General features: G+C 42.4%; 1 protein-coding gene across 2 annotated transcripts in view; it reads left to right on the top strand.

Annotated features, from left to right (window-relative positions):
• The window catches only part of RHOQ (ras homolog family member Q), a 40,226-nt gene that overhangs the window by 12,222 nt on the left and 4,523 nt on the right, over window positions 1-23,481 (top strand). For both annotated transcript variants that reach the window (XM_065929342.1, XM_065929341.1), the window contains exons 3-4: window positions 20,035-20,199; window positions 20,508-20,603. In XM_065929342.1, the coding sequence (XP_065785414.1) occupies window positions 20,035-20,199; window positions 20,508-20,603 (261 nt within the window). The remainder of the gene's footprint in view (window positions 1-20,034; window positions 20,200-20,507; window positions 20,604-23,481) is intronic.

Below are 23,481 nucleotides of genomic sequence, written 5' to 3'. Positions count from 1 at the left end.
CACCACTGTTTAATTCCAGAACACATTCTCATCACTCCCCAAAGAAACCCTGTACCTACTAATACACTCCATTCTCTCCCCCTAGCTTTTAGCAACCACTAATCTACTTTTTGTCCCTGTGGATTTGCCTATTCTGGCCAATTCATACAAGTGGAATCATACAATATGTGGCCCTGTGTCTGTTTTCTTTCACTTAGCCTGATGTTCTTAAAGTTCACTCATGTTGTAGAGCATACCAGTACTTCATTTCTTTTTGTGGCCGAATAATCCTTGCCTGTCGTTTTTATTCCTTTTTGTCAGTCTCCATTACATAAACATTCTGCTTGAACCCTGGAAACCACTTTCTGAAGTTCTGCTGGTCATGTATTTCTGGTGCAGTCTTCACCCCAGCCTCCAGAAGGGGTTGGGGCCGGGTCTCCCTCATTCTTTCAGTGTTCCAGTTCTGCTGCTGCCTGTGTTCATGAACCTTCCCCACCTCCCACCATCCACACCCTTCTGTCTTTATCCTTCAAGTACGTGAGTATCTGTTAAATAGGTGACGTGAGGAACATAAAGATCCATCAGATAGGATTCTTCCTCTGTAGGAGCTTACAGTCTATTGCAAAGAGAAGATGTGTACTATGAAAGTGAAAGTCGCTCAGTCGTGTCCCACTCTTTGCAACCCCATGGACTATACAGTCCATGGGATTCTCCAGGCCAGAATACTGGAGTGGGTAGCAGTTCCCTTCTCCAGGGGACCTTCCCAACCCAGGGATGGAACCCAGATCTCCCACATTGCAGGCGGATTCTTTACCACCTGAGCCACCAGGGAAGTCCATGTGACCAAAATGAAAGCAGAAAATGGAATGTGCCAAGAAAGGGTAGGAGTGTGAGGAGTGTCACAGAGGTGCCTCACTGCCACGCTGCTTGCCTGGAGACTCCCAGAGAGCTCAGCCCCCAGTGGGGCCGTTGAGACTTAGAAACCTGATTTCACTGAGGCATTCACACATCATCAGGTCCATGGGTCTCATTTGTGTTAATTCATAGACATCCAGATATAAACAAGGCTGTGGATGGATTTACTTACCATGTAGTCTCATCGGAAAAATGGACACAAACCATAAACCAGTAGCTCACAAGGAAGAAAAGCCAATAGCCAATGAGCACACAATATGCAGAGATATGAAAATAAAACCTTTTTTTCACTTATCAAATTGAACATGAGAAAAATTGATATTCAGAAGTCAGGGAAGAGGATGCTTTATGTACAGTTCAGTAAAAACTGATGCAGTTCATTTGGAAGTTAATTTGGCAAGGATAGTTACATTTTCAATGATCCATTTCTATGAATTTATGCCAGGGAAACATTCAGTGTACACAAAGATTTACATAAAATGTTATTCATAGTGATACTTATATTAGTGATAAATGTAAACACATTAATGCATAGTAAAAAGGGATTTGTTAAACGATAGCATGAGGTGTATTAGAGTAATCACAGCCATTAAAAACTGCTTTCAACATATATTTAAAGATATATGAAAAGGCTGGTGGTATGTTAAGTGTGAAAAAGCAGGAATCAAAACTGTAGCATGATTACAACTTTGAAAAATATGCATATGTATAATGTGTAAGAAAAAAATTGGTACAGAATTGTCAAAATGTTAATCTGTTGGCTCTAGGTAGTGATGGTGAATATTTTTAGAAATTTACTTCTTTATACTTTATTCTGTTTTCCTTCAATTTATAAAAAAGTTTGGTTTATTTTATTGAAGTTATATATGCAAATGGCTTAAGTTTTAAAGAGTCAACAGTTCTGTAAGATCCTGTTACGAAAAAAACAAGATTCCTCTCAACTTCTCTGCAGAAAAATTCTTCCACTCCCCCAAGGCAAGCACTTTCAATTCTTAGCAGTTTATTTTGGTAAAAGAAATCCCCTGTTGCCTTCACACTGTGAATGGTGAGGCTTTAGCTCTCTATCAGAGTATCTTCCACTTCCCATCCACCCATCCCCAGGAGCAATATGGCAATTTTTGTTTGATTATTGATCCATGGTTATATCTTTACTACTGTGTTAGCACCAACCCACTCCAGTACTCTTGCCTGGAAAATCCCATGGATGGAGGAGCCTGGTAGGCTATAGTCCATGGGGTCACAAAGAGTCAGACACAACTGAGTGACTTCACTTCACTCACTTCATACTTTATCACTGGAGAAGGAAATGGCAACCCACTCCAGTATTCTTGCCTGGAGAATCCCATGGACCCAGGAGCCTGGTGGGCCACGGTCCATGGGGTCACAGAGAGTCGGACACGATTGGAGTGATCAAGCACGCACAGACGCGCTGTGTTAGCACCGCTGAGCCATGTAATGTACTGTAATTACTTTTCCTTCCTCGTGCCACTTTTTGTTTCCCTGGAGTTACTAATTATTTTGCTTCTTCCCTTGCTTAGTTTTCATTGTATGTCTATTTCATCCTGAACTTGCCTTTCCAGGCATTCCAGTGTATCCAGTCTTCTGTCCGTGTCTTCTTGGAGACTTTTGCCGTGAGCCTACTGTTATGCTTCAGACTGGGCTCGTTGCCTCTAGATGGCTGCACAGCTGTCATCCTGGGATTTTCCTTCATCATCATTGGGATTCCCTTTGACTCTATCTTATGTATTACATCCTTATTTTTATTTTTTTGTCTCCATAGTCTAGTTCCTCATTTTGGTAGAGCATCTATTTTATTAGTTTCCTGAGAAAAGGTACATTGTAGGCAAATTTTTTGATGCCTGTATGTTTGAACGTGTTTTAATTTCCATCATACCTGGTTGACGTTTTGAAAATAGATTAGAAATCATTTTTTCTTCAGAACTTTAAAGGCATGGCTCCATTGTCTTCCACTTTCAGTTTCTGCTGTCGGAAAGTCTGATCCCAATCTGGACCTGGATTCATTGTCAAGAACCTGGTTTTCCTCTCTGGAATTTCACACTCATGGTCTTTGGGTTAGGGTCCAACCAACTGTTGTGAGCCCTTTCACCCTAGAGATTCGTGTCCTTCTGAGAAATTTTCCTGGTTTATTTCTTTGATTTCTTCACTTCCAGTTAATCTCTTCTGTTACACTAGAACTTCCAGGTTTTAGATATTGGAGCTTTGGGGTGGTTCTCTGAAAGTGAAAGTCGCTCAGTCATGTCTGACTCTTTGCGACCCCATGGGCTGTATACAGTCCATGGAATTCTCTAGGCCAGAATACTGGAGTGGGTAGCCTTTCCCTTCTCCAGGGGATCTTCCCAACCCAGGGATCAAACCCAAGTCTCCCGCACTGCAAGTGGAGTCTTTACCAACTGAGCCACAGTTGTCTTATATTTGCCCTTTCAGTGTCTTTTTGCTCTATTTTGGGAGAGTTCCTTAATTGTATCATCTACCCTTACTATTGTTTGTTTGTTTAATGTCATTCTAGCAGAACCTTTTCCTGTTCTTTGGATGTTCCTTTCGTTTTTTCTTTAGCTTCTTCTAAGTTTGGCTTGGCTTGCTTTTGGTTTGAGTATCTTCTCTAATTTCTCTGAGGGTAGTTTTTTTTTTTTTTTTTTTTTTGTCTTTTTAAAAAAATTTACTTATTTTAAATAAAGATGAATATTTTTAATGATGAAAGGTACAATTTCCAAAGAAGATAGACATCATAAGCCATTAGACACTTTAACAACAAAGATAAATTTACATAAAGCAAGCATCAGAAGTCTCTGAGGGTATTAATGATAGGTTTTTGAACTTTTTGTTTTCCCACAGTCTTTTGTTGTGGTCTCTGCCTTTTGTGGCAGTTTCTCAAGTGTCTAATAATATTTATGGGAGTGACACTAGAGGATGTGGAATACTGTGTGTATACATGGGGCCGGATGACTCCGGTCCTTACTGAAGGTCAGGGTTTCCCATCCTAGCACCATTGTATTTTGAGCTGGTCAGCTTGCTGTGGTGCTGTCATGTGAATTGTAGGATGTTTAGCGCATCCGTATTGTCCTTCCCACCCCAGTCATGATGATCAAGAATGTCCCAGACATTGCCAAGTGTTCCCTTGGGGCAACACCACCCCTTACTTCCCGTTTCCCCATTTGAGAACCACTGCTGGAGGGTGAGCTGTCTGGGCCTTTTCCCTGGAGAACCTGGTCCTTCCTCTTGCACTGGTCATGTTCCCCAGAAAAGAATCTTCCACTCTGCTGCCTGAGATGGTCCTGCTAGGCTCCGCTCTTCTGGCCTTGTGTGTTAGGTATGTGCAACTGGGCCCTGTTGTCTTCCCACCCAGGGAACCCTCTGTTCTACACTTTCCTGGGAATAAATATCTCTGCCTTTTGTCAGGGTTGGGGAGAGTATTTATCATGATAGAGAACAGTATCTGGGGTGTAACTGCTTTACAAGCAGACTATCAACCCACCCCTTGTTCGTGGCTCCGCTTTCAACCCACTTTCAGAACACACTGTGCGAGCTCCCACACCTTTAAGCGGTTCTGTTGAGCAGAACAGGTGCTTTATAACTCCCCCTTGTTGCTGGCCCAGGATCCAGCATTTGGCTCCCAGGGTCTGCATATCAGTTCTCACTTGTTCTTTGGCTTTCTACCATCTAAAATTATGTGACTGTTTAATTTGTCCTGTGGCTTTTTTCCTTTTTTTTTTTTTTTAATTACTGTATATGTCAGAGGATTTGGGAAAGATAAAGGTAGATGCATGTGTTCAGTTGGGTAAGATTTAACTGAATTCTTCTCGAATTTGTTTTAATAGTCAGAAAACATACATATGAAGAGCAAAGCTATAGTGATAGATACCTTTTCAGTGCCTGTTATCCAGTGTACCTTCCCTTAGCCTTAAGGTACCAGGGAAAATGGATCCATTAGAAGCTTTCTTGGGATTCAGGGTTTGGAACAAAAGGTGGTAGAGGCTATATGAATTTTATCTGGATCCTGGAACCATATGGTTAACTGTCCCTTCCATGTGAGAGCTTGGCTTTCTAGTGTCCAGGATCTGTTTGTCCACCAGGTCCAACATCTTACTGTTGGGCAAAGCTGGATGGGCATGAATATTTCTGATTATGCAATTTCTCCTTTGCTAGACTCTTCTTAGGGTTGGGAAGATCCCCTGGAGAAGGAAATGGCAACCCACTTAAGTATTCTTGCCTGGGAAATCCCATGGACAGAGGAGCCTGGCTGGCTACAGTCCATGGGGTTGCAAAAGAGGCGGATATGACTTAGCAAATAAACAGCAACAAGAGTCTACTTAGAGTCTCTATAGATAATGATTTTTAAGTCAACATTTTTCAGACAGGCTAAAACATACTCTATTAGGTTACAGCTTCCTTTAGTTACATTTTATTCACCTTTATTAGAGTTGGGTGTTTTCAAGCATGTCAGTGATTTCTTGGTAATGTGATCTCTTAGTAATGACCCATATGCAGATGACTAATGACAATTATGGTTTCATTTTCATGACTTTAGTTCTCAACGTGTAGCCTTATGTCAAATTATTAGGGTGTCCTACTATAGTTCCCCTGTATTTATTAACTGCATCCCCAGATGCTGACATTGGGAAGCTGGAAGGAGCAATTCCACTTTGAGGATGGGGACAGGGAGGATCAGGACAGTTTTCTTAGGTGAGGAGGTGACAGGAGCATGTGTATTTGAGGTTCAGAGGGAATATGGGTAGGACAAAGTATTCCATGCAGCCTTCTCTAGTCCTCAGGCGGTAGACATAGCATATGAATTCCCGTGGCACTTAGCATATATATCTCTTCTTGCCTACATCAGGGGACCTTCTTTGGGCCTGTGTATCCCATTTGATCATAACAACAACCTCTGAAGTAGGTGATATTATCTACCCCTCCTCCTGCCTTTGCTTAAATGAATGAGAAAACACATTGAAATAACTTGTATGAGTTACATGCACAGCCCAGGAGAGCAATGCTGGATCTCAGACCAGGTCCACAGGCTCCAGATCTGTAAGTCATTATTCTAATTCGTGACTTCCCCTGCTGCCAGGGTCTTACTAGATTGCTTAACTGAACTAGTGACTCTCTGAAGGGAGATGTAGGCTGTTTGATTTTTCAGGAAGCACATAACACAGACTCCATAAAAGGGTTGACATGTCAGCTTGGACAGGACTCAGCTTACTGGGTGACTTAGGGTGGTGCTGAGAGCTGGAACCTCACAGGTTCCTGGCGATTTGACCAGACTCTAGGGTCCACACCTCTGCAGTTGAAAACCGCCTCCACCCCCACATTAACTGGCCCAACTGCTCCAGCCACGGCCTCACCAGCACCTCACCCACTGCTCTGGGCTTGGCTGCTGCTCTCTGCCCTATTTGGGGGACAGCTCCTGTCCCAGTGCTGCCTTCAAGTGTTTTAGAGGATCTACGAAAGAGAATGGACATTCGAAACCGCTAGAAATGACAGGTTTTTCTTGAAAATGTTGTTTCGTCAAATGCTGCTTTTTGATTTTGTTGCTCTGGCTCTTGGCGTGTTTTGGCCAGTGTCACATTTTCTTCTAGACTGGTTCTCTGTAGTGGGCAATCCAGCTCCTGGATTGGCTGAGTTTCTGGGAGCACAAAGATGCTGGTGCAAATGTAGGTCCAATGAACCTTTTACAGGCAGCAGCTGAGAACTGCCTGTGCTGTGCGCAAGGCCGGGCGGCCACATCAAAGTCCACACGCATCTTGACTCTTTTTCACTTCTCAGGTCTCGTTAACCATTGTTTTAAAACAATACTTTTGGGGTCTATTGATTTAGCTATCTTCAGTTATTTTAGTAAAACCTCCAATTTCAGTTCTTGCCTGCCGTGGTAAACATGCACTTTGTAAGCAGCCAAATTTCTCAGTGTGTTTTTCACAAACTCGATTTTCCCCTCCATTCTCCATTTCCTCCAATTTATTCCTTTGCGTCAACTCTCCTGAAACTGAGCAGAGAAGTTGTGCCATCGGGTGGGGTGATAAGTTTGCAGCCACCACACAGGCTGTGTCTGTCATTTAGTCTTCCAACAGTTGAGTCCATTTTATAGAAGAAGGAAATGGAAACAGTAAGTAACTTGCCTGAGGCCACATAGCCAGTAAGACTGTGATTCAGAGATTTAAAAGGTCTGTGTCTAAAATCTACTGCTTGCTTAGAACAAAGAGGCCATGAGGGTCCTAAACTAGTTGATAGGAGAAACTGCCTTCCTGCCTCACTTCTGCCCAACTCAGCTGTGACTTTGGACAATTGATGGGTTTCTCTGAGCCACAGTTTCCTCATCACTATGTTGGGAGCCAAAGGTTTGGTGGGCTGGTTGGACTAGTGTGGTAGCAGAAGCAAGTCGTGCTTGCTGTGAAGTGAAATAAGGCTGAAGTAGCATGGTGCAGCCACTCCATAATAAGCCTGGCAAAGAGCTCTGCTGGGAGCCTCCTGTAGAACAAGGGGGCCAGAAATGGAGGGAGAAGATGAAGCAGGTTATGCAGAACAGGCAGAGTAGGGAGTTGAGACGTGCCTGAAGGAGGGTAAGTCGTGCTCCACAATGTGGAAGCGCATAATGGTGATGAACGCACCTCCTGAGGAGTGGATGTCTTGGGAGTTTCTGCCAGGGGCTCTCTGCAGGGGAAGAGTATTTCTGCCATGTGCAATCATCCCTCTGAATTTTATAGAAATCTGTGTGTGTGTGTGTGTGTGTGTACACATGTGTGGGGGTGCCCACAAGGACCTGGCTTTGCACACTTGTTAACCCATGTATTTTCCTTAAATTAAGGTGAAATTCACACAATGTAACATTAATCATTTTTAAGTGTACAATTTAGTGGCACGTAGTACCTTTATGGGCTTCCCTGGTGGCTCAGATGATAAAGAATTTGCCTGCAATGCAGGAGACTCCCATTCAGTCTCTAGGTTGGGAAGATCCTCTGCAGAAGGGAATGGCCATCCACTCCAGTATTCTTGCCTGTAGAATTCCATGGTTGGAGGAGCCTGGCCGGCTACAGTCCGTGGGGTCACACAGAGTCAGACATTACTAACACTTACACTTCACTTCTTTTCAGTACATTTACAATGTTGCACAACCACCGCCTCCGTCAAGTTCCAACAGATATTGTGTGTACTTCCTAAAGGGTCTGTTCTGTGACAGTATTTGTGAATGGCCTTAGGTCATCCTGATTTTGCCTACCTGCCCGGAAGCCTCCTTCCCCCATCTGCCTGTATTGCGTGTTTGGCCAGGGAGTGTAGTTCAAGTATTCAGATTCTAAACATGTTTGCTAGTTATGATTTAACTCCTCTGTGTAGTGTGGCTGCCTCAGGTGGGCATGGAGAAAACCAGCGTTTCAGGCTTAATTAGAGGGTAGTTCCTGAGTCTTCTCTTGCTGTTTGTCCCTAGTATGTTAGAAGTCTGTATGTAAAGGTGTCTGCCAATGAGAGACTTTAGTCATCATCAGCCTCTTCCTCTGGAGAAGGCAATGGCACCCCACTCCAGTACTCTTGCCTGGAAAATCCCATGGACAGAGAAGCCTGGTGGGCTGCAGTCCATGGGGACGCTAAGAGTCGGACACGACTGAGCTACTTCACTTTCACTTTTCACTTTCAGGCATTGGAGAAGGAAATGGCAACCCACTCCAGTATTCTTGCCTGGAGAATCCCAGGGATGGGGAAGCCTGGTGGACTGCCATCTATGGGGTCACACAGAGTCAGACATGACTGAAGCGACTTAGCAGCAGCAGCAGCTTCTTTCTCAGCCTCAAAGCAAAGAATGTAGGTCTTGGTCCACAGCCAAGGAAAATGGTGTTTCCTCTGGATTTGGCTCATCCATAACTCCTAGTTCTACGTTGGCACCCTCACCCACGGGAAGCCCAGGTGACCTGCATCCACAGTGCCCAAGGGTCCTCTGCAGCTCAGGTGTTGGAAGGGTAGGAGGGCTGCTCCCCTGGAAGTGTCAGGCCTGCATTGAAATTATTCATGCCTGCACTGAAATAGTTAGCCCTGGGCAAAAACTAGTCCCCTCTGATAGAGGGACCACAGCATTGGGCAGAGTCCCTGAACAGTCTTCAGGGGCTGCAGAGATGGGGCCAGTTCAGTTCAGTTCAGTCACAAAGTCATGTCTGACTCTTTACAACCTCATGGACTGCAGCACGCCAGGCTTCCGTGTCCATCACCGGCTCCTGGAGCTTGCTCAAACTCATGTCCATCCAGTCAGTGATGCCATCCAGCCATCTCATCCTCTGTCATCCTCTTCTCCTGCCTTCAGTCTTTCGTAGCATCAGGGTCTTTTCCAATGAGTCAGTTCTTCACGTCAGGTGGCCAAAGTATTGGAGATGGGGCCAATGAGTGGTAAATCCTTTCGTACTTACTTTGGCCAGGGGGTAAGGAGTGAAACTCCATGATTGGCTTAAATCCAACCAGGACTTACTTTAAGCTATGTATGGGGTCGTGTGTCTGGATAGAGGAGAGGTAGGTGCTGAGCTAAACCAGTTTTGGAAAGAAAGAACAAGCAGGAAAAGGATGTTGGGTAGACAGTCAATGATATCCTCCATAGATAGAATAGTGTAGAATAAGTAGAATAAGTGTCAAGACAATGGAAAAAAGGTGGCAGTGAAAAACAATAGCAGGAACTAAAATACTGGAAGAATCACTCAATCTGAGGCTTTGCTCCTTAGAGCTCACCTTATTGTTTAGGAAGATGGGTTGGACAGGCAGTTGGATTCTGGGCAGAAAATGGTAACGGCAACTTAAAAAATTCACCTGTTAGTGGAGAATTCAAATGCTTTATCCACTGTCTCCAGCTTTGTAGCTGGTGAAGGAGGGGCAGGCCTCTGTGATCTGGCTGCAATTGGCTCTTCTGACTTCACCTCCCACATGCTTTCCTCGCTCATTCATCGAGACTTTAAAAGCAGCTACTATAAGCCAGACTTTGAAGAGTTGTCCTCTGCCCTCAGGGAGTCCTGCGAAGGATACAGATTTAAAATAAAAAGAAAAGAGGCAATCTATTACAATGTAAGAAATGGGATGACAGAATAGGGATGACAATGGGATAACATTGTGTTACAGAGGGACCTTAATCTGAATTGCGGGTTTGAAGAGTTTGTTGGACCAAGAGATTTTTAGACCAAAGTTTGAAAGGTGAGTGTGAGGTACCCAGGTGAGGGATGTGGAGAGGGGACAACAGACTAGCTGGGCAAGTGATTGACTTACTTTGTGTTTGATGTTGATCCTGAGGCCTTCCAGAGTTCTGGTTTGATCCTGATTGAGTTGTGATGTCTTTTCATGAGATGGTGAACCTAGGAGGACTTGAAAATTTGAGGAAGAAGAAATGACTTCATTTTAGAAATGTGAAATTTCAGATGCCTCTGGTTCAGCCAAAAGGAGACTTCCAGAGCTGAGTCCAGAACTCAGAGGCAGAGAGCTTCTCCAGATACACTTTTCCCTCTACTCAACATCTCCAACTTAGTGGGCCCAAAATTGGTCTTGTGCATTTTCTCCCTAATGTGCTTCTCCACCCTCAGTCTTCCTCATCGTTGTAAAAGTCATTCCCTATCCAACTGCACACACTGAAACCCGGATTATTCCAGAAGCCTCTCCAACCGTTAGCTCCACATCCATCACCCAAACTTGAGTCTAATTCCAGAATCTATGTAGGATCCTCCATTTCTCTATCAGCTGCTTCCACTTAATCTAAACCACCATCTTCTCTCACCTGAATTACTGTTATACCGTCTCTCCTTATACTCCTGCCCACCTCATTCATTCACCACAAAGCAGACTGAATTGCCTTTAAAAAAAAAAAACCAAATTACATGACACTCAGTCCATAACTTTCCGTTGTAGTAAGCTCCACGGATCAGGCGGGCTCCCTCTCCAATCTCACCTTGTCTTGCTGGCCTTGGGCTTTCCTGCCTTGGGCCTTTTGCCCCTGCAATCATGTATCTGACTCCTCAACACATCCCTCAGATCCCAGGTTAGACATCACTCGCTCCACGAGGTCTTTTCACACCAACCAGGCTGAAGCTGGTCATCCTGCTTGCCCGCTCTCCTGGCTCTTTTCCTTCTCAGCATATCCCAGTTTGCATTCATAATAATTTTTGTCCCAATTTGTTAAATACCTGACTCAGTGCCTCTCATAGATGTATAATCTGGCTGCCTTGGGTCTTAGTTGCAGCATCCAGGACCTTTCATTGCAGCGAATGGACTCTTTAATTGTGGCACGAGCTCAGTTAGTTGCAGTATGCTGGGCTTAGTGCTCGGCCGCATGTGGGGTCTTAGTTCCCTGACCAGGGATCAGACCTGCATCCCCTTCATTGCAAGATGGATTCTTAAGCACTGGACTGCCAGTCCAGTGGTTATTTATTAATTTTTTGGCTGCACTGGGTCTTCCTTGTGGTGCACAGTCTTTCTCTAGTTGTGGGGAGCCAGCTTAGTTGCCCCAAGGCATGTAGGATTTTAGTTCTCCAACCAGGGATCGAACCCATATCCACTGCATTGAAAGGCAGATTCTTTTTTTTTTTTTTTTTCCAAATATTATTTTATTAGTTGGAGGCCAATCACTTCACAACATTTCAGTGGGTTTTGTCATACATTGACATGAATCAGCCATATAGTTACACGTATTCCCCATCCCGATCCCCCCTCCCACCTCCCTCTCCACCCGACTCCTCAGGGTCCTCCCAGTGCACCAGAAAGGCAGATTCTTAACCACTGGACCACCAGGGAAGTCCTTGGTATTGATACATTGGATCCACACCCCCCACCCTTTTATTTATTTACTTGGCTCTGCCATGTCTTAATTGAAGCACTCTGGATCTTTGATCTTCATTGCAGCATGCAGGATCTTTAGTTGTGGCATATGAAATATAGTTTCCTGACCAGGGATCAAACCTGGGCCCCCTGCATTGGGAGAACAGTCTTGGCTACTGGACCACCAGGGAAATCTCTTTCTCCCCTTTTGATAACAATTTTTAAAATAGAGTTCTCCTATACTTATCTTCAAATGAATAGGTAACATAACCTCTCTGTAAGTAAGTAAGTAAGTAAAATCGCTCAGTCCTGTCCGACTCTGCGACCCCATGGACTGTAGCCTACCAGGCTTCTCCCATGGGATTTTCCAGGTAAGAATGAATACTGGAGTGGGTTGCCATTTCCTTCTCCAGAGGATCTTCCCCACCCAGGGATCGAACCCGGGTCTCCCGCATTGTAGGCAGATGCTTTACCGTCTGAGCCACCAGGGAAGTCTAACCTTTCTGTATACATAATTTTAAATCAGTGTTACAAACCTGTCAGTAGTAAGAAGGAGAAATAAAAGGAAAGTAATTCATAATAAAAGCATTTATGTCAGTATTAAATCCCTAAGTTCCCAGGGCTGAGTACTTCAGAAATCATAATGAAGTCATCAGATGAACAACTGTAGCAATAACGCCAAAAGTTCACTAACAGGGTTGTGTTTTAGTGGCAGTTAGGGTACTAGAAGTAGTATTGCCAGTGGTGTACAATTTTCTGTAGCGGTAAGCAACTCCTGTAATGTTTGAACAACACCAAGGAAATCTACCTTTGTCTCCCATGCAGCAGAGATAGGTCCCAGAGTCATTCAGTGCCTAGCAAGATGCACTCATCAATCATGCGGGACCCAGGACCAGTTTTCATTACACAGGTCAGGTAGCACCCTGGCTCCCAACCCCTTAATGCTGGTAGGGTTCCCACATTCATGTGGACGATCAAAAATAACTCCTGCGTGTTCCCAGTGTCCCCTGAACCTGCAGGAGTCCTGCCCTGGTGGGGAAGCACTTGCCTCTGCCGAACGGTGAACTTCACGAGGGCCGGGTACACGACGGTTTCTTGTTGGAGCACAGGGTTTTAGCACCTAGTGGGTAGTATTTGTTGGAATAGATGAATGCATGACTATTCCATCAATGTGAAATTTGTACCGAAAGAAGTTAGAAAAGGAACACACTGCCCAGAAGTGTGACCTGACATTGACCATCCTTCTGCCTGCCTTAGGCCAGCTGACCTCTGTTTTAGTGAAAGAGACTTGCAATTATAGCTCCAGACAATGTAGAATTGCAGCTCTAAATGCTTTACAATGAAGGAAGTCATCTCACCACGCACGAAAGAAATTGCACTGCCTCTGAAGTTGTGGTTTGTCTTTTTTTGGAAAGTCAGGCTTGTCTTGTTGAAGAGCTCAAAACACTTGACCAGCTCTCTCATTTATCTTAACATGTGTATGCTATATTTATTCTCCCCTCACAGATGGGGAAATGAAGCTTGCCGAAGGGCCATATTTAGCTAAGTCTTGATCCCCTGCCTTGGGGGGTCAGCTTAGATAAAACAGTACCCTAAAACTCAATTTTTATTCGGTAGTTTAAACCTCCACCCACGTGAAATCTGTTACTAGGGCTGCTCACAAGGGTAAAAAGTGTTGGTTTGAGCGTGTCTCACCATGTGATGTGGCAATCTAGTTCAGTCCTCTCCTTCTAGAGATGAGGAAGTACAGGTTCATGAGACATGGTTAGATAATGACACAGTCCGCGCTCCAGCTGGTTGTCTTCTGCTACCACACATTTACATTTCTCTCTTTTTCTCTCCAGCTAACCTAAACAGGAATTACAATCAGTCAGGCAGCCAAAAGCAAGATAATAATGGAAAAGAAGCCAAAGATCTGGTTCACTAGCTTCTAGATAATTAGTAAATTAACTGGGAAATGGATTTATTCTAATCAAAATATATGAAGATGACAGTTGCTTAAAGTTAGAAGCTGAGCCTTCAATTTCAAGAACTCTTTCACCAGGAACTAATCAGGCTTATGATAAGTAAACACCATTTCACAACTGAACAGAAGATGTTTTTAAAAAAGGGAAGGAGGGAAGTAGGGAGGGTGGAAGAAAAGAAGAAAGGAAGGAAAAGCGATGTTAAGAAAGTACATTTTTTTAATTTTTGAAAAACAATGACCTTTTGGAATTTCTAGCACTTAAAAAAAATTCTCCCTAAATTTTATTTAGTCCAATAAACTCATCGTCAGTGCATTCTGAACCAAACTTACCAAAATACTCCTCCAAAGAACCCAACCCAGCTTCCTTGAAAAAGTTATTTTTAAGGGGCTGAAAAGTGATATTTATCTGAAATATCACTTTTCAGCCCCTGAAAAGTGATATTTCAAAAAGTGAAATGAAAATGACAAAAGAACTACACAAAGAAGATGAGGTTTCATAGACTGCTATTATCAAGAATTATTATAGGAATGTTGATAATTTATGTTTTCTGACCAATACTTCTCATCTTCAGAAGCTAGCTTCAGTCCTTGTGTCCTTTTGGCTTTAGTGTAGTACCCTTTGGGGGTTGGAGTGGTTCAGGAGCCATGCCTGCTACCTATTTTGGGCTTCTCACCAGAAACAGATGTTTCAGATGGAGATGACTACTCCTTCATTTACCACAAGCCACCAGTTGTCAGGGACATTCTTACTCAGTTGTCTTACATTTTATATATCTTGAAGTAGTCAGAAGCTGTTTTAGACTTTAGAAGTCTGGGACTTGACTGTTCAAAGAATTATTCAATTGTGGTCCCACTTCGCATTATAGGTTGTTAAAGAGGAAAACTCTTACAGGTTTTGATAAATAACTATTTTCTAAATCAAAGTAACATCCTGGATTATTCGGAAGCGTAATATATTCTTATAGCACTTTATAGTCTTCAAAGCACTTGTCATTGATAATCTCCCATTTTACAAACTAATAGACGAAAACTCTAAGAAATAAGTGATTTGACGAAGGGCACATGCTAACACGTCACATATGTTCCAATCCTCCCCGCCCCGTAAGGGTCAACTCAAATGCCACCTCTTCTAAGAAGTCTTTTCTTAGCGCCTCCTAATTACTGCCCTTGGTTTTCACCACTTTCTGACTTGTAACATAATGTCCGAATAGGTTTGTTTCCCTTGCTGTGAACTCCCTAGGAGCAAAAACTGTTATAAATGTTTTTGTCTCTTCTCCATCCATTCTTCCTCCTCAATGCCAACCTTAGCATGTTCTCTCATCAGCACCACAGTTTCTTCTGTTCTAGGCTATGGCTTTGAGGTATGCAAAGTTCTCGTGAGGTACCCGGGCACACCATGGGTGTTGTTGCTCATTCAAGCTCGTTGCCATATTTTCAACATGTGGATGTCTTATGAGCATTTTGCAAATGTTTATAAAGCGTGTTATAAGTTAGAAATGGCTGAATCTTGTCCTTACTTCATTTCCCTGACGGTTGCACATTCTGGACACCTGTAGGTGCTTACTAATGTCTTTTTGATTAAGCATTTATATGTTCACCTGCTGCAGTTTACACTTTTCTTTCTTCCATTGCTGTATCTATCTTTTTCTGTATTCATGTCTTGAATTCCCAACTAAATATGAGCTCCAAAGGGGATGTCTATTTCTTTTATTTGTGTGTACATGTCCTTGGAATATCTTTGCTAATTTTCAGTGACCAGTATATGATAGAATACCACAAAAACCATGGCAGAGGCTACACCACCCGATGTGAGTGGTTTGCTTAAAGTACATATTTTGGATGTGTAGTTTAGGTAGGTGTACACATTCTGAAAACATGTATTTTAAACAGAACTCACTAAAGTGGGAGGGAGCACCCAGGTCCCCACAAAGGGAACCAAGGTGGTGCAGAAGGTGGGCACCCTGAGGAGCACTGCTGGCTGAGCTGGGCGGTAAAGGGGTCTTCTGACTGGTGGCCAGTTCTCTGTTGCACCTGAAGGTGTTTTGTGTCCTCTCAGAGCGTGTTTCATTGGTCTCACTGTCCGTGGGCTCTTGTCAGATCGTCAGCTGTGGTACTGTTGAAGGGCGAAGCCTGTCATCCTCACAGGTCAAGCACTCCTGATGAGCACGGAGAGTCTAACCAATCCCTGAGCTGCCAGAACCCACTGTGAGGAAATGGATCCCTCTGGTCCTCAGCCAGCTGCTAAGAAACTAAAGCTTTGACTGAGCAGTTCGGCAATCCTGTTGACCAAGTTCACCATTGTTTTTCAGCTTTTGACGTAAGACATTTGTCTTTAATACACTGAGAATATTTCAATTACCAGGCTGCAATATTTAAATATCTACCTTAAAAAAATTTTTTTTGGACTAAAATATGATCAATTTGTGAATTAGGAGGACAAGAGAATGGACTTTGAGGAATTAGCACTTTTAAAAGAAAGGGCAGTTCCTCATTTAACTTTCTTTGTGTTGTCAAATTTTAAATATATAGCTGGGGAGGAAAGGGTTACATGCATCAATTTATTTATCCCCAAATCTAAAATTGCACATTGTGTTCTCTCAAGATACTGCACAGTGGATGTAAACAATTTTATATGATGCATGCTACAGTATGCACAGGGAATCATTTTTTTTAAAATTTGTTATCTATTATTAGACTTCTAATTACTTAGGCTAGATGGAAGCAGAAAGATTTCATTCTGATAATCACTGCCAATGGTTTAGCTGGAGATTATAGGCAGAAGTTTATATTAGATAGTTCAGGCTTAAGTAACATTTCTTTCCAAGGAGTTCTAAACACAGTAGTCTTTTTTCCTTCAACCTCAGTTCTTCATATTTTAACTTTTGTAACAAAAATCTAGAATTTAGCAAATCTAGAAATGATTCGTCTAGGTTCCTTCCTTTGTGCCCACGTCTCTCACTGAGGTTATGAAAAGAATGCTTGCAGTAGACTTATGTGCTATAGAATATTTGGATGAATGTTTAGCATTTCTAGAGAACTTTTCATTCAGTTACTTTTTGTCTTCCCTCATAGCTCAGTTGGTAAAGAATCTGCCTGCAATATAGGAGACCTGGGTTCGATCCCTGGATTGGGAAGATCCTCTGGAGAAGGAAAAGGCTACCCAATCCAATATTCTGACCTGGAGAATTGCATGAACTGTATAGTCCATGGGGTTGGAAAGAGTCGGACATGACTGAGCGACTTTCACTTTCACTTTCAATACCCTCCTCAAGAAAGAGTGCACGTTCTGTTTCCCTGATGAGATACATTTCTCATTTTAAAAATCTAATTTGATTTTCTTGAAAAATATATAATTCTTTTGGGGGGTTACATTATAAATAGTCTTAAGGCTCTTGAGTCCCCAAATGACTAATTAGTACAGTAATAATACACCATTCTCTTATAGTAATCTGAAAATTATACTGTCCTCAAGAGACCTCAGTTTCATTTGTGTGTTTTGATGCCAGGGTAGAAAATTTGTGTTTCTCACTAGAAGGGTTTCTTCCCTGTGGTTGGAGAGAGAGATGCAGAGCCAGAACTGATATGGGATTGTTGGGACCCTGTGTGGATGGCAGAGAATAGGAGAACCAGTTTCCCGTGAGATTGAAGAATTTATGTTAAAGCATTGAAAGAGTTTTTTATGTGCCTGGCACCCTGCTGAGTGCTTTAGTTGCGTTATCTCATTTATTCCTCATAATCCTATGAGACCGTATCCTCATTTCTAATTCTGTGAAAACTAGATCTCGAAATATGGTGGAGGAAGAATTTGTAGCAAGAACCCCACCCTCCTTCCCTGACCTTGCTGTGGGCAAGTTTGCTGAGGAACAGACAGCTGCTAGGTAGAATGCTAAGATCAGATGCTGTCTCTTTAATTCTCCTTCTTAACATGCAGTTTGAAACTGGAGTAGAGTACAGAAAGTATACTTAATGCAACAAATTGTACTATTTAACACTCAAACTGATGTTTGTTTGTTTTTGCTTATCTAGTTTTTTAAATGGGGTATAGTTGCTTTACAATGTTGTGTTTCTGCTGTTCAGCAAAGTGAATCAGCTGTGTGTATACACATAGCCCCTCCGTATTGGACGCCCATCCCACCCTCTCGGTCATCTCAGAGCCCTGAGCTGAGCTGCTTGCTCTCTATAGCAGCTTCCCACTAGCTATCCATTCTACGTGAATGGACTCAAGCTGATTTTTAAAACATGTTTTTTATAATCATCCTTTTGTAACTGACTGGGGTGCCAACATGTTTCACACCCATTCTACTTGAGCTCCTCATTAGTAACTTCTTAATACTAGAGCTCTGCTTTTGAAACCAGTTAGAAGCCTCCACTTTTAAAAACAAATGTTCAAGAACACTGGGGGTGGCATTTCCCGTCTTGTCCCGAGCCAACACCTGAGAAATCTTTCAATACCCTTGGCCCCAGACTGCACATGTGCCCTTAGAAAGCACTGCAAAAAACCAGAAGGCTTAACTGCAAAGTCAAGAGTTTGAGATAATACTATGCTTGAGTGTAACACTGTAGTAAGAAAAATGTCAGAAGATGACATGAAAGGAAAATCGTCCCATGAGAGAAATACTACCACTGAAACTCCGAGTGGAAGATATTTTTAATACGCCTTTAGTTCCACATTCATGCAGTTCTAGTAGTGAAGGGTCATTTAAGAGGGGTGGCAGCTTAGGCCAAAAATAAAATTTCCTTGAAACCAGATGAGAGGCTCGCCGTGACAAAAATGGAATCCTGATTCTGCTCACTCCCTGGAATGTAAGCAAGCAGAATTTTGTGTCCTAGGAAATAACCTAAGCAAATAGGATATTCACTGCCTTTCGTGATGGAGAGATGTTAAAACAACTATTGATGGTGCAGCTCTTCTGTAAAATATGAAGCAGCAGTTTAAAATTGTATGTCTGTCAAAAGGTTGAAGGCAAAAGGAGAAGGTAACAGCAGAGACTGAGATGGTTAAATAGTATCACTGACTCAATGGACATAAATTTGAGCAAACTCCAGGAATTAGTGCTTCCCAGGTGGTACTAGTGGTAAAGAACCCACCTGGCAATGCAGGAGATATAAGAGATGCGGGCTCAATCCCTAGGTTAGGAAGATCCCTGGAGGAGGGCATGGCAACCCACTCCAGTATTCTTGCCTGGGGAATCCCATGGACAGAGGAGCCTGGCGGGCTACAGTCCATGGGGCCGAAAAGAGCTGGACACGACTGAAGGGACTTAGCATGCACACACACGAGGAGACAGTAGAGGACAGAGGAGCCTGGCAGGCTACAGTCCATAGGGTCGCAGAGGGTCAGACACCACTGAAGTGACTTAGCACACACACATGCACATATATATATAATCACACATATATACTCATTATATATATATGAATCACTTTGTTATACACCTGAAACTAACACAACATTGTAAATCAGCTACACTTCAGTTTAAAATCATATGGCAGTCTAATGTGTTCTAGTCTGGCATCAGCTCCAACTCATGCTGAAAGGTGCAGAACAACATGGATTTCATGGTCTCTTCTATGTACAGATGTTTAAATACATACAGCTGTAGGCATATACATGCACAAAAAACAACAGAAAAGACACATCTGAAAAATCTACAGTTCAGGAAAGGAATGGAAACTGGGGAGTAAGAAGGATTTTGTAGATTTATTCCATATGTTTCTATCTTTAATTTTTCACACAAACATGCACATGTAACATACACACAATTAAGAAAACTATATTAACAGGGAAAACAAAGATTTAAGGTCTCAGTGAAGATGTACAGTGATTAAGGCATGGATTCTAGAGTGAAGCTGCCAGTGTTTGAATCCCGTTTCCTTTACTTGCTTATTATGCTTCCTTACACAAGGCATTTAACTTGGGCGCCTCAGTTTACGCAAATGCAACACAGAGAGAGTGGTTGTAGTTGTCATGTAGTTGTTACAAGGATTAAATAAGTAACATGAGAGAGCATATTTGTATGTTTACATAGTAACATTCAGTATATAATATTAGTTATACATGACTGTACCTAGATATTTAGCCACAATCAATTCTGTGTGCAAACTTTTCAGTTAAAGATGCTTCCAGTGAGAACTGTGGTCATAACAATGTATTTTCTCAAAGTTTCCCTGTAGTTGTTAATGATATCGTCATGTTTTTACCCCCCTGGTGTTCAGAACTTCCAATAGAAGAACAGCAAAAATGAATGGAACTATGCTGTTTGATGTAGAATGCCATACGTTTCATTTGTGGAATCGTCCCGACCATGCTTTTTTGACCATCTAATCTAATGTACATATTTATTAGTAAATTCACAGTGATGGAAATGGTGAGGTTTTTCTTTCTTCCTTAGGAAGACTATGATCGTCTGAGGCCTTTATCTTACCCAATGACTGATGTCTTCCTTATATGCTTCTCTGTGGTGAATCCAGCCTCATTTCAAAACGTGAAAGAGGAGTGGGTACCAGAACTTAAAGAATACGCACCAAATGTACCCTTTTTATTAATAGGAACTCAGGTATGTATGCTTTGATTTTACCTGTTCAAGAATAACCTTTCTGGCCTGCCTAGTGAAATTGCTCTTAGATGATGGCCCCAAGGTTTAGCAAATGATATACATGTTTAATCTCAGTTGTTAGTTATAATAGATTCTGTCACACTTTTGGGGAAGGTAGTGTCAAAAGAAAGCAATCACTATATTAGTCCATTTTAAAAATCAAGTTCCTTTGTAATCTTTTTTTTTATATGTGGGGGTTAAATGGTACTACATGTTTTATCTTTAAAGACTGACACTATTATGGGATGTTATCAACTTTTCTTAACTAGATTGATCTCCGAGATGACCCCAAAACTTTAGCAAGACTGAATGATATGAAGGAAAAACCTATATGTGTGGAGCAAGGACAGAAACTAGCAAAAGAGGTAATGCAACCTTTACGGAATTTAAAAATAAATGTAAATGAAGCTAAGGTAGTAATAGAAGCAAATATTTATTGTGCATTTACCATATGCCAGGCTCTGTGCTGAGTGTTTTACATGCATTCGATCATTTAATTGTTGCATCAGCTTGGTGAGGTCAATTGACCAGTTGCTCTGAAGGAGAAAACAGAGGCATGGCAATGTCAGATATCTTGGCAGGTAGCTTGTAAGGTCCTGCAGGTAATAAATGGCAGAGTTGAGTTCAATAAAGACCTGACCCCAGCCTTCAAACCTGTGCTACACTGCCAACAATATTCTCCTAATAAGTCATGTATAGAGAGAGGTGTCAGAAAAGAGGGCTTCTTAATCAGGCCCTGTCTTCAGTGAAGACTCATGGAGTAGGCAGTGGAGTGCAATTGGAGGGCAAGTTACATCTGCAGTTAAAAAACAAAAAATTATGGCTAGGTAGGAGAGGAAATGTGTTGCAGTCTTTTTATGAAAGGTGGAAAATATTATCATTCTAAAAATATAACTCTGAAGCACAAAATGCCTCCTAACTTATAGTCTTCCTATCCCCAAAGAAAGGCATACTTTTTTCTCCATTTGGCCCTAACGTTATTGGATTCTATTTTTAGATGTTATGACTTTAAGGGACTTTTGTGGAAATGGAATCTAACAAGGTCTTTTTAAAAACACTATCAAGAGGCAGAAAAAAGCAACAAGACTTTTTGGAGGATAGTGTTTCCTAAAGTAAAAGAGAAATAGTTTCACTAACAAGTCACTTTAGAAATTCCAAGTACTAAATTCTGTCATCTTGGGAGAGAAGGAATTTCTAAATGTCATAAAGATAAAAGTCATAAATGAAAACACTGATGATTTAACTACATAAAAACTTAATACATCAAAATGCCAGAAATAAAATTAGAAGTCATTTAACAAACTTGACATTTATGGCAGAAAAATGGGTTAATATCCTTAGTGTTCAGGAGCCCCATTGCATATGGATTAATCAGAAAAAGACAGGTATACATATGTTGGGAATTCTCTCTCTCTCTCTCTCACTCTCTGTGTGTATATATATATATATATATATTCATACACTCCAATAGGAAAAGGGACTCAGATTCTTCAAAAAAGCAGATTGCCATCAAAGTTGACCACCATCCTTGGTGGTCAACTGTAAGTTCAATTTCCATCTATAAAACTGGCAAAAACACTGTCCCAGCAGGACAAGGGCTTCCCTGGTGGCTCAGACGGTAAAGAATCTGCCTGCAATGAGGGAGACCTGGGCTGAATTCCTGGGTTGGGAAGATCGCCTGGAGAAGGAAATGGCAACCCACTCCAGTATTCTTGCCTAGAGAGCTCCACGGACAGGAGCCTGGCGGGCTACAGTCCGTGGGGTCACAAAGAGTCGGACATGACTGAACGACTAACACACAATGGGGCAAAGAAGTAGGTACCCTGTTGTTCTATTGGTCATTGAGTAAAAGCAGCCCCAACAACACGCAAAAACCTTAAAGTCATGAACGCTTTTGATCAAGCAATTCCATAGGTAGGAGTGTATCCTAAAAAAATTATATAGGATGTGCTTAAAGAGATGGCCATAAAGTTGCTGCATTGTTTGTAACAGCAAAACCCAAAAAATCCTTCACCTATTAAAATTTTATACTAATATACCTATTACAATGTTCATGCTTATTATATAGTTTAAGGCGAAAAAATGGTTGCAAAACACCATGACCCCATTTTTAGACCTGTCAGCAGCATTTGGCACAATTGGTCCCTTCTGGAAACACTGACTTGGCTTCCTTGAACGCCCTCTCTTGGGCTTTCTGCTCTCTCGTTGGCCTCTTCTCCTTCTCCTCGTCTCCCTGTCTCTGAATTTTGGAGAGTCCAGGGATCAGCCCTCAACTTCTTGGATGTCTTTCCTTCTATATCCACACTCAGTCCTTTAGGACTGTTGAGCTTCTATCAGTTTTGTGGTTTTAGCAACCTACTACTGAGCTTCCCAAATTCCCATCTGCAGCCTGGACTTCCAGACTTGGTAGTCCAACTTTTCCTCCAACAAGTCCATCCTGGTGGTAAGCATCTCAAAATTAACACGTCCAATACAGAACTCCCAATTTTATCCTCCAGGCTTGTCTTCCCAGTTACTCAGGTTAAAAACCTTGAAGTCACACTTGACCTTGTTCTTCCTCTCATACCATACAGTGAACACTTCAGCAAAACCTGTGGTGGTTTTTTTTGCTTTCAAATATATCCAGAATACCTATGTTCCTCACTGTCCCCTCCTTTGGCAGCCTGGTCCAGGCTCCTTCCCTCTCTGCCTGGATTAACTGGAACAGCTTCTCACTCACCCTTCTGCTTCTGTCTGTATCTGTCAACCTGTTCTCAACACAGCAGCCATTGAGTCTTTAAAAATAGAAGCTCCATTAGCTCACTGCTCTGTGCACAATCCTCCAGTGGCTCCCCAGCTGACTTTGAATAAATAAAAGCCCCACTGTGGCATCCAGGCCCAGCCACCTCTGCCTCATTCATTGTGCTCCAGACACACGGCCTCCATGCTGTTTCCCATTTCCTGCCTCCAGGCCTTTGCCCTTTCACTGCTTCCTCTGCCTGGGAGTCGTCTTGATGTAGACATTGTTCATCCTTTCCCTTTAGATATCTGATCCAATATCACTCTCTCAATGAGATCTTGCCTGACCTGTCCCCCTCCCTATCCCCATGGACTATACAGTCCGTGGAATTCTTCAGGCCACAATACTGGAGTGGGTAGCCGTTCCCTTCTCCAGGGGATCTTCCCAACCCAGGCATCAAACCCAGGTCTCCCACACCGCAGGTGGATTCTTTACCAGCTGAGCTACTAGGAAAGCACTTCCTT

The sequence above is a fragment of the Muntiacus reevesi genome, chromosome 3 (assembly GCF_963930625.1).
Source record: "Muntiacus reevesi chromosome 3, mMunRee1.1, whole genome shotgun sequence".
Classification (NCBI taxonomy): Eukaryota; Metazoa; Chordata; class Mammalia; order Artiodactyla; family Cervidae; genus Muntiacus; species Muntiacus reevesi.
This window is presented reverse-complemented; position numbering and strand designations above follow the sequence as displayed.